General features: G+C 36.8%; 1 protein-coding gene across 1 annotated transcript in view; it reads left to right on the forward strand.

The window, feature by feature from the left end:
• Positions 1-25872, forward strand: part of ITGA1 (integrin subunit alpha 1) — a 78191-nt gene that overhangs the window by 15382 nt on the left and 36937 nt on the right. Inside the window, exons 2-7 of the mRNA XM_032206115.1 lie at positions 12938-13058; positions 15956-16068; positions 17037-17125; positions 17216-17330; positions 17985-18112; positions 24405-24553. Coding sequence (XP_032062006.1) covers positions 12938-13058; positions 15956-16068; positions 17037-17125; positions 17216-17330; positions 17985-18112; positions 24405-24553 — 715 coding nt within the window. The remainder of the gene's footprint in view (positions 1-12937; positions 13059-15955; positions 16069-17036; positions 17126-17215; positions 17331-17984; positions 18113-24404; positions 24554-25872) is intronic.

Raw genomic sequence — 25872 nt, forward strand, 5'->3', positions numbered from 1 at the left:
AATCTATTAGTAGACAGACACTTAGTTGACAAGTCAAGCATATAAACCTCTTGGTAAAGAAGTTTGATTGCTTGAGCAATTGCAAGCTGTCTGTATATGTTTTATGCAAGTCTACTTGCATGATCACATGCTACTTCTATTATGACACAAAAATCCTATTAAGTGTTCAGAAAGAACCAAATTAGTGTTAGTGCTGACAACACTAAATCTAACCTTTCCTAACTTTGAAGACTTGTTCTTCCAGCCAAAAAGCTTATACAGTTTTACATAGTCTTTCTTTTCAAGGAGAGCACTATTGGAATTGTCAGTGAAAAATGCTTAGAGATTTAGACAGCAGCATTTTGGAATTGAATGCTTTCAGTTTTATTTCTAGAACACTTTTTAAACTGCTTTGTTCTCTAGCTTAAAAACTCTTATTTTGACACAAGAACTGGCAAGAAATAACTATGTGCCAGAGAGGAGAAAATTCCTACTACTGAAAAATAAGAAGTTGGAATTGCCTTCCAGTCAGAATAATCAGAGCAAAAGGTCTCTTTGACATGGAATTTGTTCACCCTGAAAGAGATGATGTAGCTGCCAGCAGCAGATAGGAATTGATTCAGCAATCCTGTACCCTGACCTCTGAACAGAAGCAGAGTGCTTGCTGCTATTGTTTTAGTGGAGAACTGAGTTGCCGTGTTTCTGAGTCCAAGACTTAGCACATATGTTTGTACCAGTTCGTATTGCAATACCTGACTCGTGTTAGGATTGAGTGAGCAGGCAGAAACTCTTTCTCAAACTATGGCTGAGCTGACAACGTGAAGATGCTTGCATTATGTACCTGGGTTTATTGAGTAATTGCCTCTCGATCTCCGTCAGTCTGCTGTCTTCCAAGAGCTCTAACGATTTATTTAAAAAATAAATAAATCAGCTTTTTGTTTATGAACACGCATCGATCCCACTTCATTGATCATTAAATGTGTTTCCTTTAGAAAGCACTTTTCCTTCAGAGACTCCGAAGTGAGCTGCTTTGAGTTGATCCCCTCTTTATCTCTGCACAGGTTAGAGATGTCAGCCTTAGACAAATGCAGCAGCAGTATCCAAAGAGCTATAGGCTGTAGAATAACAGTAGTAGTAGTAGTAGTAGTAGTAGTAATAATAATAATAATAATAATAAAGTGCACAGCATCGGCATTCTTGTCACAGCCTCTTAGCTGGGCTTCAGGGCAAAGCTGAACACCATCACTCCTGCTGCTGCTGAAACTCTAGTTAGGATGCTACTTACGTAAAGCTGATGATAAATCTGTGATAGGGTGACAAGTTTTTGCAGAAGTTGTGGGACAGAAGATGGTGTCATGAGGTTCTTTTTGCCTTTTTAGGAGGTTCTTTTCCAACACTTGTAGCTCCTGTCAACTTCAGAAGACTGAGTCAGTCTTAGATATCTGTCTTTAGCTTTGCAAACTTCTGTTTACTTTGGACAAGTGACATCCACAAGACAAAATAAAATTTCATCACTGATAAACTCTGTAGGGTACTTGTGTGAAGTTGATGTAGATGTTTCAAAGGTATAACAGGTTCTCTGTGCAGCTCCTTTTAATGCCTGAATACTTTTTCTGAGCCAGCTTGGGATGGACAGCTATCTTAAAATCATGGGTGTACTTCATGTGTTGTGGGTAGGAAATGTCAGTTATTAGCACCAGTAAGTCATGTAGAAAGCTCTATCTTAAACTATATCTAAAAAACAGGATGTTTTTCTCCCTCTAGAGTCCAGGTTTATTTTGGAGGGGGGAAGAGGGGAGGAACAAACCTTCCTCTTACAGTCTCTGAATGGCTAGTTCCAAATTTCCCTGAATTGTTTCTTGATGAGTAAAAAAGAACATTTGCAGTAAAATGACCTGGGATTATTTCTGTAGTGCTTTCACCTGCCTTGCCAATAACATCACTACACCAACAGTACAGCAAAGGGGGTGCCTTCCTAGCTCTTCCTGCTATTAGAGTGTCGTAGTCTTTAAAAATTAGTAGAAATGGTTGACAATGCATATAATTTGCATTGAGTTTTCAGCATATTACTATTCAATATTGATAATTCATACTATCTTTTGGATAATTTATTAGCCTTTTAAATGAAAAACAAAGTACCTTTACTATAAAAGTGTAACAAAAGATACATGTCCCCCATATACTGTTACTGTAATTTTGAAAATTAGTTTATTTCCCAGACTGCACTGTGAAATGACAACGGTAGAGTCACAGATCTGTGGTATATACCACTTCAAAGATGTCACATATGATCATTCTGGGGAGCAAGCTTCTAACCTACACTGGAGGTATCTTTTGCTTTCATTTCAGCAGACATACACAGGTGCAAATTTGGCTTTTTGGTTTCATTGAGTTTTCTGCTACTCTCTGGTGAACATTGTTTGCCACTTCCTGAGTTACTGGTACATTAATCTATGTACAGAAGGCTGGGTTTTATCTGTTGCCTGTAAATTAAGTTCACCTTGCAGATAAACTGGAGATTAGCTACTAACATATAAAACAGCAAGCATGTAGAAGTCCTTATGGTTGTCCTAGACCATAAGATGAGTGAAGCTGCTTCAGTAAGGTGAGGAAACTACTGCATAGCAGTAGTTTCTGAATTGGCCAGTGCAATGTCATTTGTTCTTGTGGTAGTTTCCATGCAATTATGAAAGCATAGTTTAGAACAAATTACTGCTTCTCTTTTCTGCAGTGTCTTTTGTGGCCTGCATGTGGTGGTGGTTTTTGTGGCCATTTGTACATGAGGCAGATAATTTATGGTTTGTTTTAAGGAAGATGGAATGTAATGACCACTGTGGTCCCACGTTCTTGTCTGCTTGGATTTCTCAGTTAAAAACTTATTGTATCATCGACCTGTATTCGTTAAACTGTCTGGTGCAAGGTTAGATTTCTTACCTAGGCAACAACTTGTAGGTAGGGTAAGGAAATGGACTGCTGGTGTTTCTCTTCTCTTTCACCACTGAGCAGTAACAAGTTTTGAAGCCGAAGTGCTCCATATGTCTTGATAGAGAACTGATACCATGATTACTCATGTCAGTCTGTGCTTGAGACAAGCTCAAGATATTGCTTGTAAGCAGGCTGTGCCACTCTGTTTAAACAGGCAACACCTGCTGTGCTGTGCTCCCACAGGACAAAGCAGGCATCCCCTGTTGGCTTCTGCACAGTTGGGAATGGAGAGGTGCTTCCAGTTATGTTGTGTTGTGACAGTGCTGGCATCTGGTGTCATTCCAGTATTTCAACAAATATGGGACTTTATTTCCCATTACTGCCTCTAGCAATGTCTAAACAACTATATTTCCACTGTCGTTATATTTTGTAGTTATGAAAAAAAAAAAAAAGTAAAAAATGACATCTTGAACAATATTATTGACAGTACAGTTGATTCTTTACAAAGAATTAATATATTAAAAGCAATAAAAAGCTATTTGGATAATGATTCATATTTATCATTCTAATCTCAATGTGCAGCATTTTTAAACCTTCCAAAATTAGTTTTTAGTAACAGCAGGTTTCATCTCTACTGTTCTGCTCTCAGAAAACTGCAAGTATGACTGTTTAACTACACACACACATATACCAAAAAAAAAAAAAAAAAAAAAAAAAAAAAAAAACAGAAAAAAAAACCTTTACTAGGATACTTTACTTTATAGAAGTGCTTTCTGTATTAGGCTGTCATAGATTCTCCCGCTGCATTTTAAAGGGACTTCAGTTTCATAAAAATCCATTTGTTTGGTTTACATTTTGTTGCAACTCATTGTGAGCTGAACTTGATACAAGAAGTTTGATAAATAAAGGAGGACTAAGAATAAAATAATGTTAAGGAAGGTGCTAAGAAAGTCTTTTAAGTTCTGGAGTTTTCAAATCCCTGTTAAAATTAGGAAGTAAATATTTTAAACAGGGAAACATGGAATTCTTTTTTTTTAATGCAGTCATGAAATAAAAAATTGGAGCAATGTAGTGCTTCCCTCTTACTGTACTAGAAGATGCCTTAGATGAAGAAAATGAGTGTTCTTGAGTATTCTAGTCAAAATTATCATAGATGCTGTATTATCAGAAATATTGGGAGAGGAGTTCTTGAGACAACTCAACTATAGTTTACAAGTTGTTGTTGTTGTTTTCTTTTAATATACAGAGCTGAAATTTAACTCCAAAGTATGTATGTCCCTGCTCAGCTTAGGAATTTTTCCTTGTTCATATTTTTATTTGGTTTGTTTTTGTTTTTCTCCAAAATTACTGCTTAACAGAGGTATATTGGACTGGAAAGAGAGATTTGTGAGCTTCCATCTTTTCCATTTCACTGCACTTACTACAGTTTCTTGGATCACAGCTGAATTGATATTGATACATTTTATAGATAACAAATACGAGCTAATCAATTTTAGTGTGTACATTGTCTCTGTGTTTTTGCTGCACTGTATAAGAACTGGTTTGAATTTACGTTCTGTAGTACTTTGGTTAGCCATGTGTGAGACGATCACATCAAGATATTCGCATTTTCTTTTGGAGGGTTTCTTCTCTTCCTGAAGCTTTGAGCGATTCAGCTGACAGAGAGCCAATGATTATGCTTAGCATAAGGTGATGAAAGAAAGGAGTTTGTAGCCATTGTATAGTAAAGAAATGGAAAAATTGAAAGCTGTTGCTTTTCAGAAAGCTGTTAGTGCCACTGAAGCATTTTCATTCTGATACTAGCCTTAAGACTGCTGACTTTTGAGAAAATTTACCTGACAGTCTTTGAAAACAATTGGGGGAAAAAAAATCATGAATAATGATAACAGATCAGGAAGACAAAAATAAAACTATATTTTGTCCTGGTGGAGGGATAATAACATGAGTTTTCAACTATGCTTTTTTTTTTTTTTTTTTTTTTTTTTTTTACATTTCTGTGATTATCACATTTTCCAGACTGTTCAAAAGGAATTGTGATTATTTCTGTACCTACTGGCCAATTTTATAGATGGGCAATTTTAAGTTTCGTGACCTAGGCTGACAGTATTTTTTTTATGTGTGCAGTGGTTCATGTTCTCTCAAAAGAGAACAGTATTTTTAATGTATAAAAAGCACCCTAGTGGCAATATATCCACCTTCAAAAGTACATTAACTTGACTGCATTGTTTTTTAGTTTTCTCAAGTATTTTTTGACATGGCATTTTCACTTCATTCTTAAAGATATTTTGTTACTTGGAAAGAGAAAGTACAGTTACAAAGCATGGATTCAAAAGAAACTTAGATATAATGGCATTTGATGTTCACATTTGAACACCGACAGGTAGTAATTTACTCCAACTCACATGTTTGGCCAGCAACTAGTACTTGATGCTTTCTGTTTTCTTGATTGTGCTCTAATACACTGCGATTATGAAAGGTGTTGAACGTGTTGCAAATAACTCATCAAAATAAACCTCCTTTGAGTGGAGAATAGGCATGATGCTTACTGTTGAACAGGTATCACACTACCATCTCTTTCTCAAAATTTCTTGGTACATTTCTATAGTCTAAGGTCCCTACCAACCCAAGCAATTTTGTGATTCTGTGAGCTCCTACATGAGCTTTGACTCTGATATTGTAAAGTACTTCGCTGATTCAAAGATGCATAAAAACTGATTATTAACCATACTGGAGTTTTCATATGTAACGATGATCACACTATTTTTTTTTAAGCAATTGTGCTACCTGTTGCAAATTCCACTCACGTCTTTGGATTTAATCGTAAGCATAATGTTGAAGAAGCTATTCCTTGATGTAAAGTGATCTTTGTGATTACATAAGCTCGAAAAGGTATGGGAGTGCCTTGTTTGAGTAGAAGAAAATTGGGGTTTGCTCCCCCACCAAGCATGCGTTAGGGAAGTTAGTCTTAAGAAACCTGAAAAGAATACTTAGAAATATTTAGAAATTATTTAGCATGATAACAGTAACGAGGCTTTGGGTAGTCAAATAGCTTCATATTTGTATAAAAGAAAATGTATGATTCTTATTGAATCTACTGGGGCTTTTCATGTAGCATAATAGAAACAAAATTAACTGGAAATACTTAAAGTATGCAGTTTGGCGTAGGAAAAGCAGACCATTTAACCGTGTGAAGTCAGATAAAAAACACTTAGGCTTTGGGGTTTACTAAGTATTTTGGCATGTGTTTCCCCCAACAATAGCTGTACTTGACTTGCAATGCTAATTGAGACAAGGCTACACAGAGGAGAGCTTCCAGGACATCAGCTGGCAAAACTGAGATCCAGCATAACTGAGCAGTTAGAAAGCTCATAGAAAACCAATTGAAATATATTCAACTCATCAAACTGGAGATTTATTTTTTTTTTTTGTGGAAGAAAACTTACAGGTCTGTGAGCAGTTTTAGAGAGAGTTGTGAATAACATGTTTTTCTTTAGGTTAATGAATTCTTGTTTGTTCAGTTATTTTATTTATTTATTTATTTATTTTGCCCCAGATTGCTCCATTTTAAGTTTCTGGTCTTCCTTCTGGGAAGTAATATACATGGTCATTTTAACCATGCATTTTTATGAAACTTGATTTAATAACAAATGACTATAAATATATTCTACCTAAGAAGGGGTCCAGAGATAGGAGGTCCTTAGAGTTGCTATATCAAGTTAGATATTGGGAAGCAGAAGTTATAGTGGAGTGTTCTGGAGGAAATGGTCCTTGATAGGAAAGGAGAATGGGGCTAGAGGGAACTCTAAGCTAACGGCTGTAGGACTTAAATGTAGTTAAGTATTGATAGAAGAACTACACCCAAAAGATAGGATGGAGATCACTGGAGATGAACTCAAACATTTTCTAGGAAGTGTTTGGCTTTTATCTAACCACTAAATTTTCTAAGCCTCTGTACATCTGTACAAGTCTAGCGGCTGACCTCACAATGTTTTTTTGTATGTGGTCAAATATTTCTAAGTCTTTTTCTCCCTTCTGTGAGAAACTGCAAAGTGCTAAGAATCATTCTAAAGAGAGGCATGATTTCAAAGGTTGCAGACTTTGAACAGTATGGTTTTATTCTGATGACTGCTGAGTAGGGGACATATGCTTGATCTCTGCTATTGCATTTACGGGAGTTTTGCATGTTGCATTGTGTTACTCATTTGGGATCACATTACAAAGCTTTGATTCAGTATATTTTCAGGCTTGACACTGCATTATAAAGCCATTTTCCAGTACAAATTTTTCAGTACAAAAACTGGCAAAGGAAGCTTTATTTATGGAGCTGTACAAAGCGTTTAATTGGCTTTGAAAAGCATGTGGCTACTGAATCTGGAACCACTTTTAAATACATATTTCTTTTACTTTTTTGGATACTTATCTACTTTTAATGATGTCTTTTTTTTATTATATGGGCTTATTCCAGAAAATCAGTCTTTTGCTTTTTCAAAGGTTAAAGATTAAAGAAAAAAAAAAAAGAAAGAAAAAAAGCTAGAGGCAAAATTATACAAAGGTTCTTTTGTAGCCCTGAAAAATGAAAGGCTTGGTTTAAGCTCTACTGAAAAAGTTCCAAAAGTTAATCCTTTTTCCTGCTCCTTTTTTTTTTTTTTTTTTTTTTTTAATATGCAGCTTTATGTGAAATACAGTGGTAGTTAGTCAGCCAGAAATGAATGCATCACAAACTCCTATGAAGGCCTTCATGGCCTTCTACATTAAGGCCAAAGCACTGTAGCCTCCAAACTCACAGATGGCAATTGTACCATGCAGCCATATTTTCTCCTACTTGAAATGTCTGTGACTAAATGTCTTTTTCATAAGATGTGTATAATGCTGCAGTGACATTATCACAAGTGAGGTAAAAATAAAATGTGAAGATTCTCCCCTCTAAATTACCAGCAAAGAATCTACTTCTTTATGCTTGAGCCATTTTACAAATAGTATTTTATGGGTACATCTTTGCAAGCAGATGCGTGTTTAATATTCTCTTTCTACTAGCCAGATGCAGACTAGCCCCAAACCCGAGTACACAGTGTTGTGTTGATGCAGCTAAAAGATCCAGTGTTCTTTCACACAGAATCACACACAGATTCGACAGATTGATTCCAGCTGGCTGAGAGCAGCAGCACAAACTTGCATGTGTCAGCACTCGGTGGTATCAATTTTCTCAAGTGAAAGGTTTTTCTAAGTGCAAAGCATGATACCATATGCTGCTGTGTTCATATGAAGGTGTCATGGGAGGTCAAGCCAGTACTCCCAGTCCTGATCCCTCAGTGAGTAACCGATATCCTGGATACTTCCATATAAGCTTCTTTCTTCATGTTTTATTAAAGTACAATAGAGAGAGGATTTTTGCAACATTAGCATAAAATACTCTAACAGAGCAGTTAGGTATTGCTTTATAAGCTAGGACATCCTTCCTAATGTCACTTAGCTTTCAGTGTAATCTGTATTGCACTCCTGTGTTGTTTGCAGATCTTTAAAATACCATTACAGTAACACTGCAAGACAATACAGCACTTTGTCGTTTTCTTTGCAAGATGTTCCTAAATATGAGAAGTCAATACAATATTTTAATTTTATTTTAATCTTAAATTCCTTAATTATCCAGGATGGATGCAGTCTGGAATTCTTCTCCTGAAAACATTCTTTCTTCAGACTTTCCCAGTGTTTTCCAGTTGTGCATATTTTTGCAAGACATTTCTACTTTTTCTTTCCTAACTGCACTTAGACCTGCTTTGTTTCTTTCTCTTTTTGCAAAATACAGAAGAACTAATAAAGACTTCTGAAATGCTACAGCAGGAAGTATTTGACTAAGTGTCTCTGACCGCAAGCTGGTGGGGAAAATTAGGGTGCAGCCAATGTGTAATGTTAAATGTAACACATGAATCTGTCCTTTCCAAGAATAGCCACTGTTTATAGAGGATGCAATTGTTATTTGCTATAGACCATACACAGACAAAATATCCTAACTGAATGTACTCTCTTCTCATGGTTAAGTCAGTCTCCATTATGTCATCTATTGCAGGTAATTTATCTTTTTTTTCATCAGTCAAGAGCCAGGTGCTAGTTAGACATGCTGCAGCTCTGGTTATGTTGACATTCTACAAAAACATGGGGGCCCTCTTCAGTTCTCTGTTCGCAAAGATTAGAGTGACCAGGCAATAGGCACTCAGACAAGTCCTGGGGAAATATATTTTAAGCATTTTTTGCATAGTTTAATGTCATCTGCCCGGTTGTTCTGGTAAAGTTTGGTTAAAAACTCAAGTTAAATAAAACAGAAGGGAAAAAATATATCAGTGGCTACTGTACAAGTATGAGCTACTACTCGAGGCTTGCAATTATCTATTACAATAATATTTGTCTTGCTGTCTTGGTGACTGAGTATTAACTTCTCATGCACAGGTACGAACTGTGCCCAGATACAAATACTATGTGCACCAGCTAGTTTTCTTACGCAGTTAACGACAGCAGTGAGAGAGTCATTATCCCAGTTTTCTACAGTGGTTCCTTTGTTGTAAAATGAGAACCTAAAAGCTGGAACTTAAGTTTTATCTTCTGATAAACATTTATAGTCTGTATTTCTGATCAGTACTTTGATCTGTCTTTTTAGTCATTCTGTTAGCACAGCATGGAATGGTTCAAAATCTTAGTTTAATTTACCTACAATAACTGTGATTAAGTATATAGTCAAATACTACATGCCTCAAAAGATATTTTTTTTCTACTTGTTCCCTATACCCTTCAAGAATTCTCTCCAACTTCTCTGTAGCTTTTAGTTTTTTTCACTATTTCTGCCACTAGTCTTTATACTTATAGTACTATCCACACCAGTTTGCTAGAACCTGAAGAGAATGTTTACAACTTAGACAGAAATCAGAAGTCTGGAAGAATACAAGCTAGAAATTATTACTGATATAAAGTATCATTTTCAGTCACAATAATCTTTTTTTTTTTTTTTTTTTTTTCAATAGTGTGAACTCCTGGTTTGTATAAAACGTACTGAAAAGTGAAAAAAATCATGAAAGTCATAAAAGTGGAGTTATTGTTACCTGATAGTGTAACATGGGTCAATGTAAACTCCACTTTTCCATTTACCGTCTGCAGATTTCAATAAATCTTTACATGAAAAAGTAAGATTTCATTTTAAGCAATCTGTTGGAAATGTAATAAGATACCTTTATTAAGTATTTATAAGTTAATCTTCCATTGCCTAGTACAACCCTTACTTTTATTCAAAATCATTAGCTTATGATACACATACAAGCCACAGGAAGTCATGTAATACATCTGCATATGAAAATAAGCCACACTATTTGCATACAAAAATCAAACTTCAAAGCATCTGATTTCAAGCTAGAATTGAATGGGAAGTTGAGAGGAAAAGGATAACTATACTGGATCAAATAAAGTATTTGGTCCAGTGTCATGTTGTCAGGAGTAAATGTAAGATGATACCCAGAGACAAAAGATAGATGAGAAAGCATATATGTTATTCCTCCTGTGTATCCTTCCATCTTCAGAATATTTCCAGCAAAGGGGACTTCCTGAATTCAATGTGCTTTCTGTATGGTTTGTAACCTGCAGTAGCTAACTACCTCCATTAGCTTACTCAGTTATCCACTGAATACATGATATTTAGCATCCAAAATACCCGTTGTTGACAGTCTCCATCTCTATTCTCTGCATTGTGGAGAGTCAACTCCTTTTTATTTTTGACCAGTCCTAGCTTGTTTTAATTCTTCTAGCTCTGTCTTTTAAGAACCATTATTATTGCTGGTTCTAAATTAACCTCACTCAGAATCAGAAGGCTTTTGGGTGATAGTAGCAAATAGCTGGCATTTTCTATTTGTCTTCTAGTTTGCGTGTTTTAACATTCCACATTTTCAAACTTTCTGTTATAATGAGGATTAGAAGTGTACTCTTTAAAACTATGGGGATTGAGTGTGTTGTGTAATAGTCAGAAATTTTCAAGCCCATTTAGTACCATGAACACACTGTAAAATTCACAACAGTTGCCAATACTGTACTGTGAAGAAACTCCTCTTTCAGCAGAGGATGGAATGATGTGAAGGGTATCATTGATATGGCAGGGCTATGAAGCTGGTGAAGGGTCTAGAACACAAGTCCTATGGGGAGCAGCTGAGGGAACTGGGGTTGTTATTGATCTTATTGCTCTCTACAACATCCTGAAAGGATGCAGATAACTAGTGATAGTACAAGAGGGAACGACCTCAAGTTGCACCAGGGGAGGTTTAGGTAGGAAATTAGGAGACATTGCTTCTCAGAAGGAGTAGCCAGTCGTTAGAACAGGTTGCCCTGGGAGGTGGTGGAGTCACCATCCCTGAGGGTCTTCAAGGAAGGGTTGTACACACTTAGGGACATGGTTTAATGGGTGATACTGGTGGCAGGGGAATGGGAATGGCAGGGGAACCAGATGATCTTGGAGGTCTTTTCCAACCCTAATGATTACATGGTTCTGTGATGTGTGATGGAGTTGTACAGAGCACAGACTGCATACATAACCTTCAATAGCCTTAGAAGAAAGTAAATTTGAAGAGATGAACTGGAATCTGTGCCCTTTAAAATCAAATTATGTTTTCTGTTGTAAGCAAGGGGTAAGAGACTTCTAGAAGGATGTTATGCCCACCTCATTCAGGGGCTAAAGTGAACAGACTTCTAGAGGTCTTGAAGAGGTGAGTTGATATGGGTGGACTTCGCAACTACCTTTCTTTGGCTAAACTACTTAGACACTAGCAGACAAACTCGTCAGAACAGTTTAATTGACTAAGAGGTAAATTGGGAGTCTAAATGATGGCCTGAATACCACATGTATGATATTCATATAAAAATAATAAAAATAGTAATAAAAATATTAATAATAATAGCTATTATGTTTACTCTGAAAATTAAGTTCAAGATTTGAGCCAATGATAATTTTACAGATTTTTTTTTTATTTTGTAATTTTGTTGACTTTGATTATTCTTTGATGACCCAAAGAGAAAAGAAAGAGACAAACCTCTATTGCATATGAAGAGATGTAGTAGCATTATTTAAAAGTAAATATCAATAGTTAAGACAAAGCATGCATGTCGTTGCATTAGTAGTTGTGGTAGTTGCAAAATTGCACAAGAATGCATACTTTTCTGGGAAATGCTTTCCCCTTAGACCATCAGCCATGAATTTTTTCTCATTGCTTGTAATCAATTTTTGCTGAAGAGTAAAAGTAAACTCCATTTTAACGTGTCCACTTCTTTTTATTTCCTGACTCTGACTGGCGGAAGAAAAACTGAAATAACACCAGAAAAACTTTTCCTTTTTCTGCTGTCCAGTGAAACCGGAAATACCTACTCAGCAATAAATAGTCTTTTTGTGATAGTCTTTTTGTGATGATTTTACTGAATTAAGCAGGAAATGTGATGCTGAGAGGGACAGATTAGCACTGACCATTTGGGAGCTTAATTATAGTAACCAGCTATGAGAATGTCATCTCAATGGTGAATAACACAGAAGTATTTTAGTGACTGCCTAGACATCATTTGAATGCTTTGACGTGCAGCAAGTACTATGGATTTGGATACTTTTATGTAACTGTTAAATGTCAGTAAATGATCATGAAAGGTTTCTTTGAAATGAAAATTAAGGTGTATATAATTGTTTTTAACTAGTTCTGATGTTCTACAAATTCATCGAAGTTTTGGTTCTGTATTAAATAGACAGCTCTGCAGATGTAAGTCAGTGGTTGTTTTTGAAAGTGACTTCAACAGGACAAGAATGGAAGAGATCGCTGCTTGAAATGAAGAATAAAGAAAAGATAAAAAGCCTTATTTAATGTATAAGTAGTGATGTTGACCAGTAATTCAACAATTTTGACTTGGTTACTGTCTTAAACCCTCAGTAAGTTGTAACTAAACTTTGATTTCTGAAAAGTTTGTGTTTTCATGCATGTTGCTACATGTTTTTTTTTTGCTGTTATTATTTTGTTTTCTTTTAAAGCTCTCTTTCATCTCGTTGTCTCTTCCAATGTTGATGTGAAAAATTCAGTGACCTTCAGTGGGCCTCTGGAAGACATGTTTGGGTACACAGTTCAACAGTATGAAAACGAGGAAGGAAAATGGTAAGCTGCTTTTCTTGTCTAAGCTGCAAATTACCATATATTCAGTGACTCAGGTTCTATACTGTTTTTTCTAAGTATACGCCATAACTAAGGGTCAGTTTTCTGTCAGGCTTATTTGTATTTCTTAAATTGATGAACAGTCCTAAAGAAATCTCCAAACACTGGGAGACAAAGATTCAAATTTTGATCTACATCAGTTTCCTCAAAGAAATAAATGAGTTCACAAAGTGGGTAAATTAACTGTTTGCTGGAGCTAAGACAGCTTTTTGTATGCCTGAGCCATCTTTTTTCTGTTTCACAAAAAAGAATAATCATGATAGTCATGTTTAGTCGCGATTCATCTTTTCCTTCTATGAATATATCACCAGCAAAATTGCTCCTGCTTTAATAACCGTTTTTTTTTTTTCTAAAATTTTCTGTCACTGGTTGCCAGAACTGAGTTTTTGGTGGGACTGGTGGAAAGATAGTATTTAATAATACTGTTCTCCCTCTTCTGTTTTGAAGGTCTAATTGTGTCTTGCAGTTGACATATATTTGTATTTGGGATTTGGAGCCACCTTCTTAACCTGCTATTTCCTTGTTTTTTGTTGTTGTTGTTTTGTTTTGTTTTGTTTTTCTACTGAATTATTAATTGCATTTTGATGTGCTTACTAATATCATTGCCTCTCAGTCTTTTGATAAGCAGCTTATGCATAAGAATGAACATCATGGGTGGATCTCTGGCTGGTGGACTGAAATAGTAATTGAATGGTAAAAGGCTTGGGAAACCTGAGGTCTGTATTATTGTTTGCTGATTTTTCTGGTTTTCCAAGAACTTCGCCAGTAATTTGACATTCATGATAAGCCCCAGAGATGACTCCTAGCAGTCTGGAACAAAGGGCGTGTGGCCACTTGGCAGCCAGGTCACACTGCTCTGTGCAGTGCCTGAGTGGATCCTCTCTACCAGCACCAGACCTGCTCAATTCTGAGAGTCTGTCCACCACTGCAGCACTCTGTTCTCTATTAGACACAGGAAATGTTCACTAAAATGAAATAGCAGAACCTGCTTTTGCAAATGCTAGTTCTCGACTGTCCAGGTTGCAGGATGTACACTTCTGCACGGGGGTGATGAAAGGATGATAGTGACCTTTGTTGAACTAACCTAGACGTTCCAGAAATGGTATCCATTCTAGGAGCTTGGATTTTGTATAGTAAGCTATATTGCTGTATATGCCCTGAAGCCTTTCAAGTGCAAAAAATGTTATAAGCAAAAGTTAATGTTAAGTGCAAAAAATGTTATCTTTCAGTGGCTGAAGCAAGACAGGAATTTAAACCAGCATGCTATGTCTGAACATCTCTGAAATAAAACTCCAGAGCCACTGCTAAATTTTCAAGTTTCCAAGTTTCCTTCAGCATAACATACAGAGCAGGAAATCTACATAATGGTATTTTAAATATATAAATCTTTGTGGTGTTTTGTCAAGAGCTATAACACTACCTTGATAACACAGACAGATTTTCAGCAACAGATGTCTTGTAAATCTGGCTAAAGTTGTTCTCAAAGATAAAGAGAGTCCCCAAAAATAAAAAAATAAAAACAAAAAATTGTCTTGGCAAACAGACAGGGTAGTCTTTCAAACCACTTATCTCAGTGCATGAGGATCTTCTTTTTTTCTGGGTAAAGAACAGCATGTGGGCATAATCCTGCTAAGTACTGATCACCTCCTCTGGAATGTCAAGCACACTCAGCTTCTTTGTGGTTAAACAGAAGTCAAGGATGCATATAATAGGTTGTGGAGCATGCTTCTAAGTCATGGTGTTCAGAATGCCTTACAGAGTGTAGCTTGAAAGATCAATCAGATCCAGTACGTACTTGGACCATTTTATTTTGCTTTAGAAATTATTAATAAAAAAAAAAAAATACTGGATCACAATGAGCTGTTTCAGTATGTTTGTTTAGAAACTGGATGGTGTACTGCATTTAAATTCTCCTTTCTGGCTCTTTTTATCTGTAGGCTACATCTTACCTAATATGTCATTCTATACAAATGTCTTCTGCCTGGACTCATTAATTTATGATTAAAGCTAGAAATAGTTTTCTCAATAACTCTTCACAATCATCTAAGTGTCCACAAGCAAATCTTACTGAACTATTACTTCTAATGACAGGATTTCTATTTTCAGTGTGTGCTGTGAATTCTAATTTAATTTGAGTTCTTCCTTGCACATTTAATGGAGTCAGTTACTTGCTGGGTGATGCTGGGTTGTTTAGTGTCACTAATAAGGATGTGAAAACAAAAACAGTGTCTATCTCTTAACAGCATTTTCTGCTGAAAATGGATTTAGGAGTGAATGTTAATTTGTTATGCTTACAAAATATTGTATCAGAATAGAGATTTTCTGGACATGCCTTTTTTGTTCGTTCGTTCTTTTTTTAATTGCTAAGGATAAAAATGTATCTTAAAATGCTGGCTCACATTATTTAAAACTGAATTATTCTACTTCGTGCCTGTGAGCCTCTCCCTCCTTAGCACTTAAAATACTTTATTTTCTAAAATATATTAAAGAGCAAGGTGATATAAATAAAAAAGATATGTCTTTCTGTACTACTTGTAATACATTTCATCCACCAACCAATGCTGCTTATATTTTTCAGTGGATTTTTTTTGTAATGTTTTGTAATGTCTATTGTATAATTTGGTACATAGATATATTTCCTTTCCATATTGTTTATTACAGGGGAGACAGAATAGCTGCTTTTTATTGAGTCTGAAAAAGCATAATAGATACTTTTCTTGCTCTCTATCCTCTACTGTTTGTGCAGAACGAGCTGTATCTGTGTTCTGTATCTAAGTTTTATTTGCTGACTTTCAAGCCTTTCTTGAAAGAAGAAATTTCAGATAACATTTCATTTGCAGGGTACTTATTGGTTCTCCATTAGTTGGCCAGCCTGAGAAACGAACAGGAGATGTATACAAATGCCCTGTAGGAAAGGACAACCAGTCGCCTTGCATAAAACTGAATTTACCAGGTATGAAAGAAAATAGAGCTGTCATGCGGGGGTGGCAGCTCTATTGACCTCAAGTAGAGGTCAAATCTTAAAGAGATTTTTAGTTAATAAATATGTGTTAGGATTGGTTTTGTACGGAAAATTGACTTAGGACTCCAGAACTAAGCATGAAGGAGGTTGTATTTGTAACATCAAAAATAATTTTATTTTGTCTCTCATTGGTCTTTGGAAAACACACTGATACTCCAGAATAGGCATTTAGCTGTGTTATCAAAGCATTATTATGACTGATACTGATTGATTGTGGTTACTAGTCCTGGCAGAAAGGCTGAGGAGTGTAGATTTGTGGGCTACCTTTTCCAAAGCTCTTGGAAGCCAGTAAGAGCCTTCCTAATGCTTTTAACAAGCACCTAAGTAGTCAGAGCAAAGCTGAAGCACCTTAATAAGGTGTTTAACATTCTTTTTTTTTTTTTTTTTTGCTTTTGCTTTTGTCAAGAGAGACTCAATATAGACAGGAAGAGACTGTTAATACGAATTCCACTAAATACACCAGTCACCATGTTTTTTCTTAAATCACTTTCCTTGAAAACCTGAATATCAATAATGTAACAAAAAAGTAGCAAACATAACAGCTGTAATTCATTTATAACAGGACAGAGTAAAAAATGAGTATTTGTCTTCTAATTAACAAAACTGTGTGAACAGTAATCTCTTGCTTTCATTGTACTGTTATTTTTACCTTTTTTCCCAGTTCAAGAAACTATTTGAGACAGCAACCCAGACAAATTTTGCTGGGATAAAAGCCAGTCTCAGAATTTTTTCTTGTTCATTGCAATTGAAGGAGGAGGATCAAGGGTGCTAAAATATTTGATGGAACCAGTGTCAGTCTGTGTTTTATTTTAGAAGCTGGAAGCTCTCTGCTAGCTTATATATACTTTAACATTTTGTTTTCACATTCCCAAATACTTAACGTTTCAATCTATTTGTAGCTTCTACTTCAGTTCCTAACGTCATGGAAGTAAAAGAAAACATGACTCTTGGAACAACTTTAGTGACTAACCCAAAGGGCGGCTTTCTGGTAAGAAAGGACTTTTTGACAATTTTAAAAGAACTCTGTATTTTCGTTAGGTAACACACCAAACATTTCAACCTTTTTCATTTTTTTAAGGCATGTGGACCACTCTATGCTTATAAGTGTGGGCGTTTGCATTACACAACTGGAGTTTGCTCCAACGTCAGCTCCACTTTTGAAACTGTGGAAGCTATTGCGCCATCTGTGCAAGGTATGCATACCACAGGAATTCTCTCGTGTGTCTGAAAATACAAGGTGCCAAACAAGATGAATGTATACACAGAGGCATACCAAAAAGTATGAACTGCTTTCCTTAGCTACCAGCATTACCAAGTTAAGTAAATGTTTTCATTGTCAGTATATAACCTAAATTCTTGCTAATTTTAGAGTTTATCTCAGTATAAACAATCATTACAGGGCTATTTGACATCCAAACACAATTGCTAAAAATAGTTGCTTATGTTTTTTACTTAAGGCCAAAAGACTCTTTTTAAGTAATGACAGCATGTTAAGACCTAATACAAATCCAATTTCGTAGTATAAAAATCGTAAACGTCTGGTCATTTGGAAAATGAAAGAGGAATGAGTAGATATCAAAGAAGACAGAGGTCATTGGTAAATACTTCAGTTATGTGATCTGATGCCATTCTTAAATTTCTACGTACAAGAAAGTGCCTTGCTAATCGAGGGAATACCAAACCACATAAAGTACCATGGAAAAGATGTGGAATGACAGTCTGCATCAAACGTGCAGCCCCACTATAGAGAGATATGCATTTATTACTAATCACAAAAGTTACTAGAACTGCAAATATATATATGATCCTTGTTTGTATCAATTATTATGTGGCCATTTGTGTTGCAGAGTGTAAAACCCAGTTGGACATCGTCATAGTCCTTGATGGGTCCAACAGCATTTATCCATGGGAAAGCGTCACAGCCTTCCTAAATAGTCTTCTGAAAAACATGGATATAGGTCCTCAGCAAACACAGGTGATTTTTTTTTTACAACATTTTATTGTTGTTTAATTTGTGTGTGTGTGGGGGGGGGGGGGGGGGGGGGGGAGAGAATAAAAGTCTAAGAAATGGAATAAGAGCGTCATCTATGGAGCCCTTCAATTATAAGAACTAATGGAAGTGGAGTACCAGAACAAAGCAGCTGACAATCATAACTTAGTCAGTCTTTGCTGCCATGTAGTGCTGTCAGGACACCTCTCCCTCCCCTCACTCTTCTGGCAACCTGGAGAGACTGAGATTCTAACCAAGAGACAAAAGGTAGGCATGTTAAGTGAGGCAGTTTGAACATTGTCCTTTGTCACCTTCCTTCCACAGACACTTCTTGTGTGCACGAAGGACATTTCTGCTCCTCTAAGGCAGACATATATGGTTGAGAGCGTCTCATTACAAGACTTTTGGAGCAGTGTTCAAAATTTTGCACCTTGGAGCACTAAGCATATAGCTTTAAAACATTTGAAATCATAATTAATGAGTGGCTGTTAAGCTGCATGTTATTAATGGCAAAAGCTATATAATAAATGGAGAGGGCCAAATTCCCAGCTGCTATAAATTAGCGATATAAATCATCAGAATTAATGGAGCTACAACAGATTACCCCAGCTAAGGACCTAACGTGTTTAAGAGTCCACTGAAGAGAGAACGTAAACAGCAATTTGAGCAGAGCACAGGGAAGGGGCAAACACATACACATGAATACATTTTAACACAGAAAGCTATGTTAACAACAAAAGAAACTTCCTTTCACTTCTCCCTCCTCCCAAAATCAAGGATTTTCTAGGATCCTGTATAATATTTGGTGGGCTGCAGGCCAATGCTACAGGTTTTTTCCTACTGCAAGTTATTTCCTAATTCTCAGCTCATGCCTAAAACTCCTCAGACTACCTACACAAAGGAGAGAGTGAGTATGTCCCGTAAAGGGATATATCTGTCTGCAGAGAGTATCCCCATTATTTCCCAAATTGATAGGGTTAACTTTCCTGTTGGCTGTACTGAACACTGGCTGGTAAAATTATTGCTTATATAATTGATTGCTTGTCAACTTTAAAATTGCGTCCTTTTATTTTAAACACCCTGCTTTTCCAGATATTGTGTGGAAGAGGGAAAAATACCTTGTTAAATTTAATAGAAAGGGGAAAAAATCTTCCTTGTCCCTATGGTGGTGATACGTACATGGCACAAACATACATGGCACCTTGAGAAAATATTTAAAGCCAAACTTCGTAGTACAGGGCAATGGCTGCAAGGAAATCATTACTGCCTTATGCCCAAAGTGTTTCATAGGAATAGTACACAGGGCAATCAACTACGCAGCACCCTCACCTGTACTCCTCCCAAAGAAATTCTCAATTTTTTTTTTATATTGCCACACCTCTCTTACGCATGGTTTTAGATTCCTGCCTTGTCCTGCACAAGAAGTCCTCTTGCTTGCCTGCACTCCAACAGCCAGCCATCTCCACCTACAAAATTTGTTCTTTAATTTGTTTGGCATAACTACCCTTCTTCTTCTAACACATATACTTATTCACTCAAGAATATCACCTTTGGCATGTGGTTGCTAAAGAGCAGAAACATTTGAAAGGGAGATAAGAATTGGAAAAGGGAGAGAAAGAATTAAAAACTGGAGATGGAGGGCAAATCTAAATGGAATTTTCTTGGGACTTATTACCCTTCCTCTACCTCCCAGGAAGGGTATTCCAGCCTTTTCCTTTCCTCCCATCTCCCTTCCTGAGAACCCGGGAATAGCCACAGGTAGTAAAAAGTTTTTGTTTCTTGCACCCATGCTATCGGGAAGAGGAGAAACAACAGAGCAGGCAGGTTTCTTCCCCCTCCCATTCCTACACAGAATAAAAGAACAATTGTTTACTTTCTGTCCGTTTTAACCATTTTTTTTCCATTTTAATTTTCTCATCATTTATGAGCGCATTGAAATCAGTGTACTTTCACTGACGTCAGATTGTTTTCCTCTTGCATGGGAAAGGAATGAGGTGATTACAGAATAGCTCCTTAGCCGTTTGGGTGTGACTTGTTCAAAACCATGTTTTGATTAGAGGCTTAGGAGAATTATTCTCCACTCTTGTTTACCCAATCCAAGAACAATGGTCATTAGAGTTGTGGCAAGAAAGAAGAGAAATTCTTCCATTTCCCCTGTTTGGCATATAAAGTGAAAGCCAGAAGATTCAGATGCAAATAACCAAAGTTTAGTATAATATTTTTCAGAAATACTTCCTTCATTTTGTCCCATTCTCTGAAAAACAATGTCATATTGATGGTTAAGCTGCATATCCTGAGGTGGGGATAAAAGATGTATGGGGAAAGTGACCATAGAGAAGTAGAAATGGAAGATGAATGAGATGAGAAAAAATAATACAAGGAAGAAAATATTTCTGTCTGCCCTATTGCACATTTTAATGAAACTGCAAAGGAAGGTTTTTTGTCTGCTTAATATGAGAGTGTGCTTTTTAATTGTTTATATGTGAACAACTTTCTGTGGTAGAAGAATATCAAAAGAGAGAGCAGAATGCATTAGCATGCTCAATTCCAACTTTAAAGCTCTGTTGTAATGGCACTCAGAAATTTTCAGATGTTTTATTTCTACAATGATATATGACATAATCAGCTATAGGTGTTTGGCCTGTACCTTATTATATTTCCAAAGGGACTGTATCAGTGAACTAATAAATCATCCCATGTCATATCTTATTATCAGTTTTATCTCTAGAAGAATGGAAGTGTTTTAGAGGTATAAAAAAAAAAAAAAAGAAGAAAGATACTTGCAGTGCTTTAAAAGTAATTTCTGTCTGAGTCCTTGTGAGTGTGATAGACCAAACAAAATGTAGAAAAATTAATTCAACTTTGGTTTGATTTTGAAATCTTTAGCAAGTTCTCCATATGATAAATGTATTGTTCAAAGATGCCTTCCTAAGGCATTTTCTTTTACCTTAAATAAGACTTAAATCAGAAATGGTTTTGGTTTTACTTTCCTATACAAACCAGTGGTGTAAATCCCAGCATGTACTTGCTGTGTGCTGCATGGTTTTCCATTTATTTTTATTTTTTAAACATACAGAATAATTTAATAATTGATAGGGAAAGCCAGATTGTGCTTTCCAAATAAGGGGCTGTGTTCATTAATAGAAGAAACTGTAAGTAATTGCCCTCTGAAATGTTTTGTCCCAAAGTAGAACAATCTTTCATTTGCCTGTTCTCTCTTACAACACTTTTTTTCACAGGAACTGGAGACAATTAAAGAATTATTCCCTTGTGTATTATAAAATCCATGGTATGCTAGGGAAGGGAACATTAATTGAGGAATTACAAAGATGTTCAATAGATTATGGTCAGTAATGCTGGGAAAAATGTTGGGTTTGCTGGAGCAGAGCAAAACTATGTTTTTCTATTTAATACTACTGCATTTTCCAGATTGAAATTAAACAAGCAAGTCAAAACATACACCACCTGTAAGCCAGTCTTAGAGTCTTGCTGAAGCTCAGCAGTTGGAACATGTTTATTGTCTCATAAATGGTATATTTGCTCCACATAGGTGTGCCATTTATAGTTATCTGTTAGATTAATAAGCTGCAAAATCTCATACCTTCATGGCTATATATTCATTATATGCTTGATAGCATACAATTCTAATTTTAAAAGGTGAACTTGAATTTATGATTTAGCAGAAGACTGGGACATACTGCTTTGTGGGTTTGGGGAAGTTTTATTACCCTTTGTGAGGTGTGGCTTACCACTGATGCCATGAAATACGTAGAACATGATGACCAGTGTTTTCAAAGCTAGTGCTAAGGAAGGGTCCCACAGAACAACTGTATCCCAAAAGATAACCATATGCCCCCTTTCCTTCCTGATTTACAAGCTATGCTACACAGTGCAGTTTTCCAGACTCAGATGTTCTTCCTATTCACTTCCTGAGAAGGAAATGCTCAAAATGTTTACTTGCTGTGATCATGGACAGTGTTTCCTTTCAAATAGGAAATGAGACAATTCAGTGTCTCAGCTTGTAGTCCTTTTTAAGGAAGAAGACAACACCAAGGTGGGTCTCTAGAATAGCTAAAGATGGGCTTTATTACCCTGATCAAACCTTGGTGCCAATAAAATCCTCAAAACTGGAGTCTGTGAACCCACAGAGGCAAATTCACTGATATACAAAGCCTCTGCTTTTGATTCTTGTGTGTGGTCGTGGAATAGTTGTGGCACTCTTCTGCAGCTCCAAAAGACCGAGCATGACGAAGACCTGTCATTTTTCAACAGTTAGCAACAAGCTTTTTAAATGATGAGCACCATCCTCTTCAGATTATGTTGTATGAAAGTGTCAGATAACAAAATAATAATTAGAAATAAATATTTAGCTGCTACCACAAAAAGTGGGACAGAAGAGAGAAAACTGTCATGAATTTAACAGTATTTTCTCCAGAGCAGGAACATCACAGCATGTTCCCTCAGAGTGTATCTCTCACAGATAAATGCCACAAAATATTTGCCTTGGAGGGAAAGGGTTAAAAATTTCATCTTCAATGTTGGATACTGCTGGAGCCACAAGGTTGCTGTGAGTTGTATGTAATACAGTGCATGCCCCAGCCTGTGGTGTAATCCCAGCCCCAAATTAATGCCCTGCTGTCCAGGAGAAGGTGCAACCTCTGGCTGCTCTTGGTGGAGGAGAGCATGCTTCTGAGAGAGAACTAAAATACCGTTAAAGGGTGCAATTTGTCCTAACTTTGAAACTACATAGATTCTTCCAGATTTGATTGTATTTTCAAAAGGTTACTGAAATTAAGTGGTATAGATTTTCTAACCACATACTATTATACTTATTTTTGTAGAATCACAGAATCATAGAATCACAGAATGGTTTGGGTTGCAAGGGACCTTAAAGATCACCCATTTCCAGCCACCCTGACATGGGCAGGGACACGTCCTGCCAGACAAGGTGGCCCAAAGCCCCATCCAACCTGGCCTTGAGCACCTCCAGGGATGGGCATTGTCCCATAATCTTATGTTGCTAGCTCTTCATAGTGATCGTGATATCAATGTTTAGTTCAAATATTTGTCCAAATATACTCTTCTGCTACAAGTCACCCTTTCGGTTTAAATATAAGTAACGTATTTAAATGAATGCCAGCAAACAAACATTGTGCATAATCTGACAGGCGATGAAAATACCTCAAAAAGCACCTATAAAGCAATTGCAAAGTATGTACTAAGCCACCTCTAAAATAATACGATGGCATAAACATCCCAGAGATCTTATTGATCCTCAGAACCTAAACGCTAGAGTGCTTTTAATAATAGATGAGTGAGGCATAAATATGCCATGTAACACTGCATTATCCTAAATAACACCTATAAATTGCCATGTGTAACATAAAATTGAAATATGCTAATGGAAGATGGTGTGGATTCTTCCCAGTAAATGCTGTCGAGTACCTGACAGAACATTAAAAGTGACAGAAATGAATGAGAGAAATTAATTAGTATTTAAGAATATTGCTCATCTTCTTTTCATTTTGCATTTTGTTTTTGCAGCAGGTTGCCTCAGTCATTTGTGGTTTGGTTTCAATCCCATGTGTTGATTTTTCACACAAAGAATTGCCTGTGTGAGGTCATCTTGAGTCTTTCCATCATCCAAACATTCTAGGAGCCATAATTTTTTGTTGTCCCCTCAGGCACTGGTCAGAGGTATTACTCTGGCCTACCTCCTGCTGGAGAATGGTCATGTCCTGGACTCCCTGACTGTTTTTATCAATATATAGGTACTTAGGTCTTCCTCATGCCCCAGGAGCCTGAATTTGTCAATGCAGGGTTGTTATGCAGGGTTGTTTCTAGGGTAAATAGTCTACTGGTTTTAGGAGCACTGTATTTGGATAAAAATAACAGTTGTGAAACAGTTTCTTATGCTTTAGGGAAATCTTTTTTGAAAAGTTATGACTGATGGTTAGGGTATCGGTCTGCCTTGGCCAAGAGTAGAGCAGAGCTGCAGCTCAGATTACCTCAAGTCAGGAAAAGCTAAGAGTTGAACCTGCTTTTCACTTATTCCAGTATTTTATAAAAACAACTTAAAAACTTCAAGACATTTCACTGAAATTAACTATTTTCTAGCCAGTCTTGCTCAAAAGCTAATAGGTATTTCATATTTGGGGGAAAGGCAGTGTTCAGTTTTTTCCTGGGTTTAGGTACAGATGGGAATTTACATCGCTGCAAGAGAAACAGTCTCTTTCTTTAACAGTGGTTGGTTTTTATTATGAATGGTGTGTTTCAGGTTGGAATTGTTCAGTATGGACAGACTGTAGTCCATGAATTTTACCTGAATACTTACTCAACAACAGAAGAAGTGATGGCTGCAGCCCTAAGAATACGCCAGAGAGGTGGCACACAAACTATGACAGCCCTTGGAATAGATACAGCAAGGTACGTTCTCAAAATATTGTCCTGGATAAGGCAGAAACAAATATTAACAGATAATGTAATAGTTCTGATTTTATAAATCAAAAATATGATGTGACTGACATCTGGCATCATTTTAGCTAGATGAATGAGATTTAGGAAGAGTTTGGATAAACATACTCCATCCAATTTCTATAGCAGTTGTACATGGCACACTGCAAAGGCATCTGTCTCTTGAGGAAATGGGGAAAGAAAAAAGATGTGGAACAAGGCTGTAGTCCTAAGAAAAGCAGATTTAAAGTCTTTGATACCCACACAAAGCATGTAGGAACTGTTTAGGCAGAGGTGTCAAGGAGATTCTGTTTTTCAAAGGAAACAGGAAAAAATAGAATTTTTTAGTGTTAATTCATCTTTCTTCTGAGGTTAAGATTATTATGCAATTTGAGTCCACATTTATCACAATTCTAGAAATTTCATATCTGAGTTTTTGAAGCTTCTGCTGCATTGGGAAATTAAAAATCAAAGAATCAATGAATCAAATCAGAATAATGAGTGGTTTGGGTTTGAAGGAACCTTAAGGATCATCTAGTTCCAACCACCTGCAATAGGCAGGGACACTTACCACCAGACCATATTGCTCAAAGCTCCATCCAACCTTGCCTTAAACACTTCCAGGGACTGGGCATTGACAACTTCTCTGGGCAGCCTGATCCAGTGCCTTGTCCTACTTGTAGTAGTAGGACAGTGCCTTGTCCTACTACTACATTCACATCCCCATCTTTCTTGTAGACCTCCTTTAGGTACTAGAAGGCCAGTGTAAATTTTTCCCAAATACATTTGTTCTCTGGGCTATACAATTCCAACTCTCTCAGACTGACTTCATAGGAGAAGTGCTTCAGAACTTTAATCATACTCATGGCCCTTCTCTGGACTTGCTCCAACAGCTCCTTGTCCTTCTTCTGTTGGGGGGCCCCAAAGCTGAACACAATGCTCTGCGTGGGGTCTCATGAGAATGAAGTGGTGGTGAATCACTTTGCTCAACCTTCTATCCTTACTTCTCTTGGTGCAGCCCAGGATACAGCTGACTTTCTCAGCTGCAAGTGCATACTGCTGGCTCACATTCACTTTTTTTCCACCAGTACTCCCAAGTCCTTCTCTGCCAGGCTGTTTATAATCCATTCATTGCCCAGCCTGTATTCATGTTTGGGATTGCTACAAACCAGATGCAGAACCTTGCACTTGGTCTTGTTGAACTTCATGAGGTTCTCACAGGCCCACCTCTCAAGCCTGTTGAGGTCCCTCTGCATGGCATCCCCTCCCTCCAGTTTGTCAGTCACACCACA

Source organism: Aythya fuligula, chromosome Z (assembly GCF_009819795.1).
Source record: "Aythya fuligula isolate bAytFul2 chromosome Z, bAytFul2.pri, whole genome shotgun sequence".
NCBI classification, from domain to species: Eukaryota; Metazoa; Chordata; class Aves; order Anseriformes; family Anatidae; genus Aythya; species Aythya fuligula.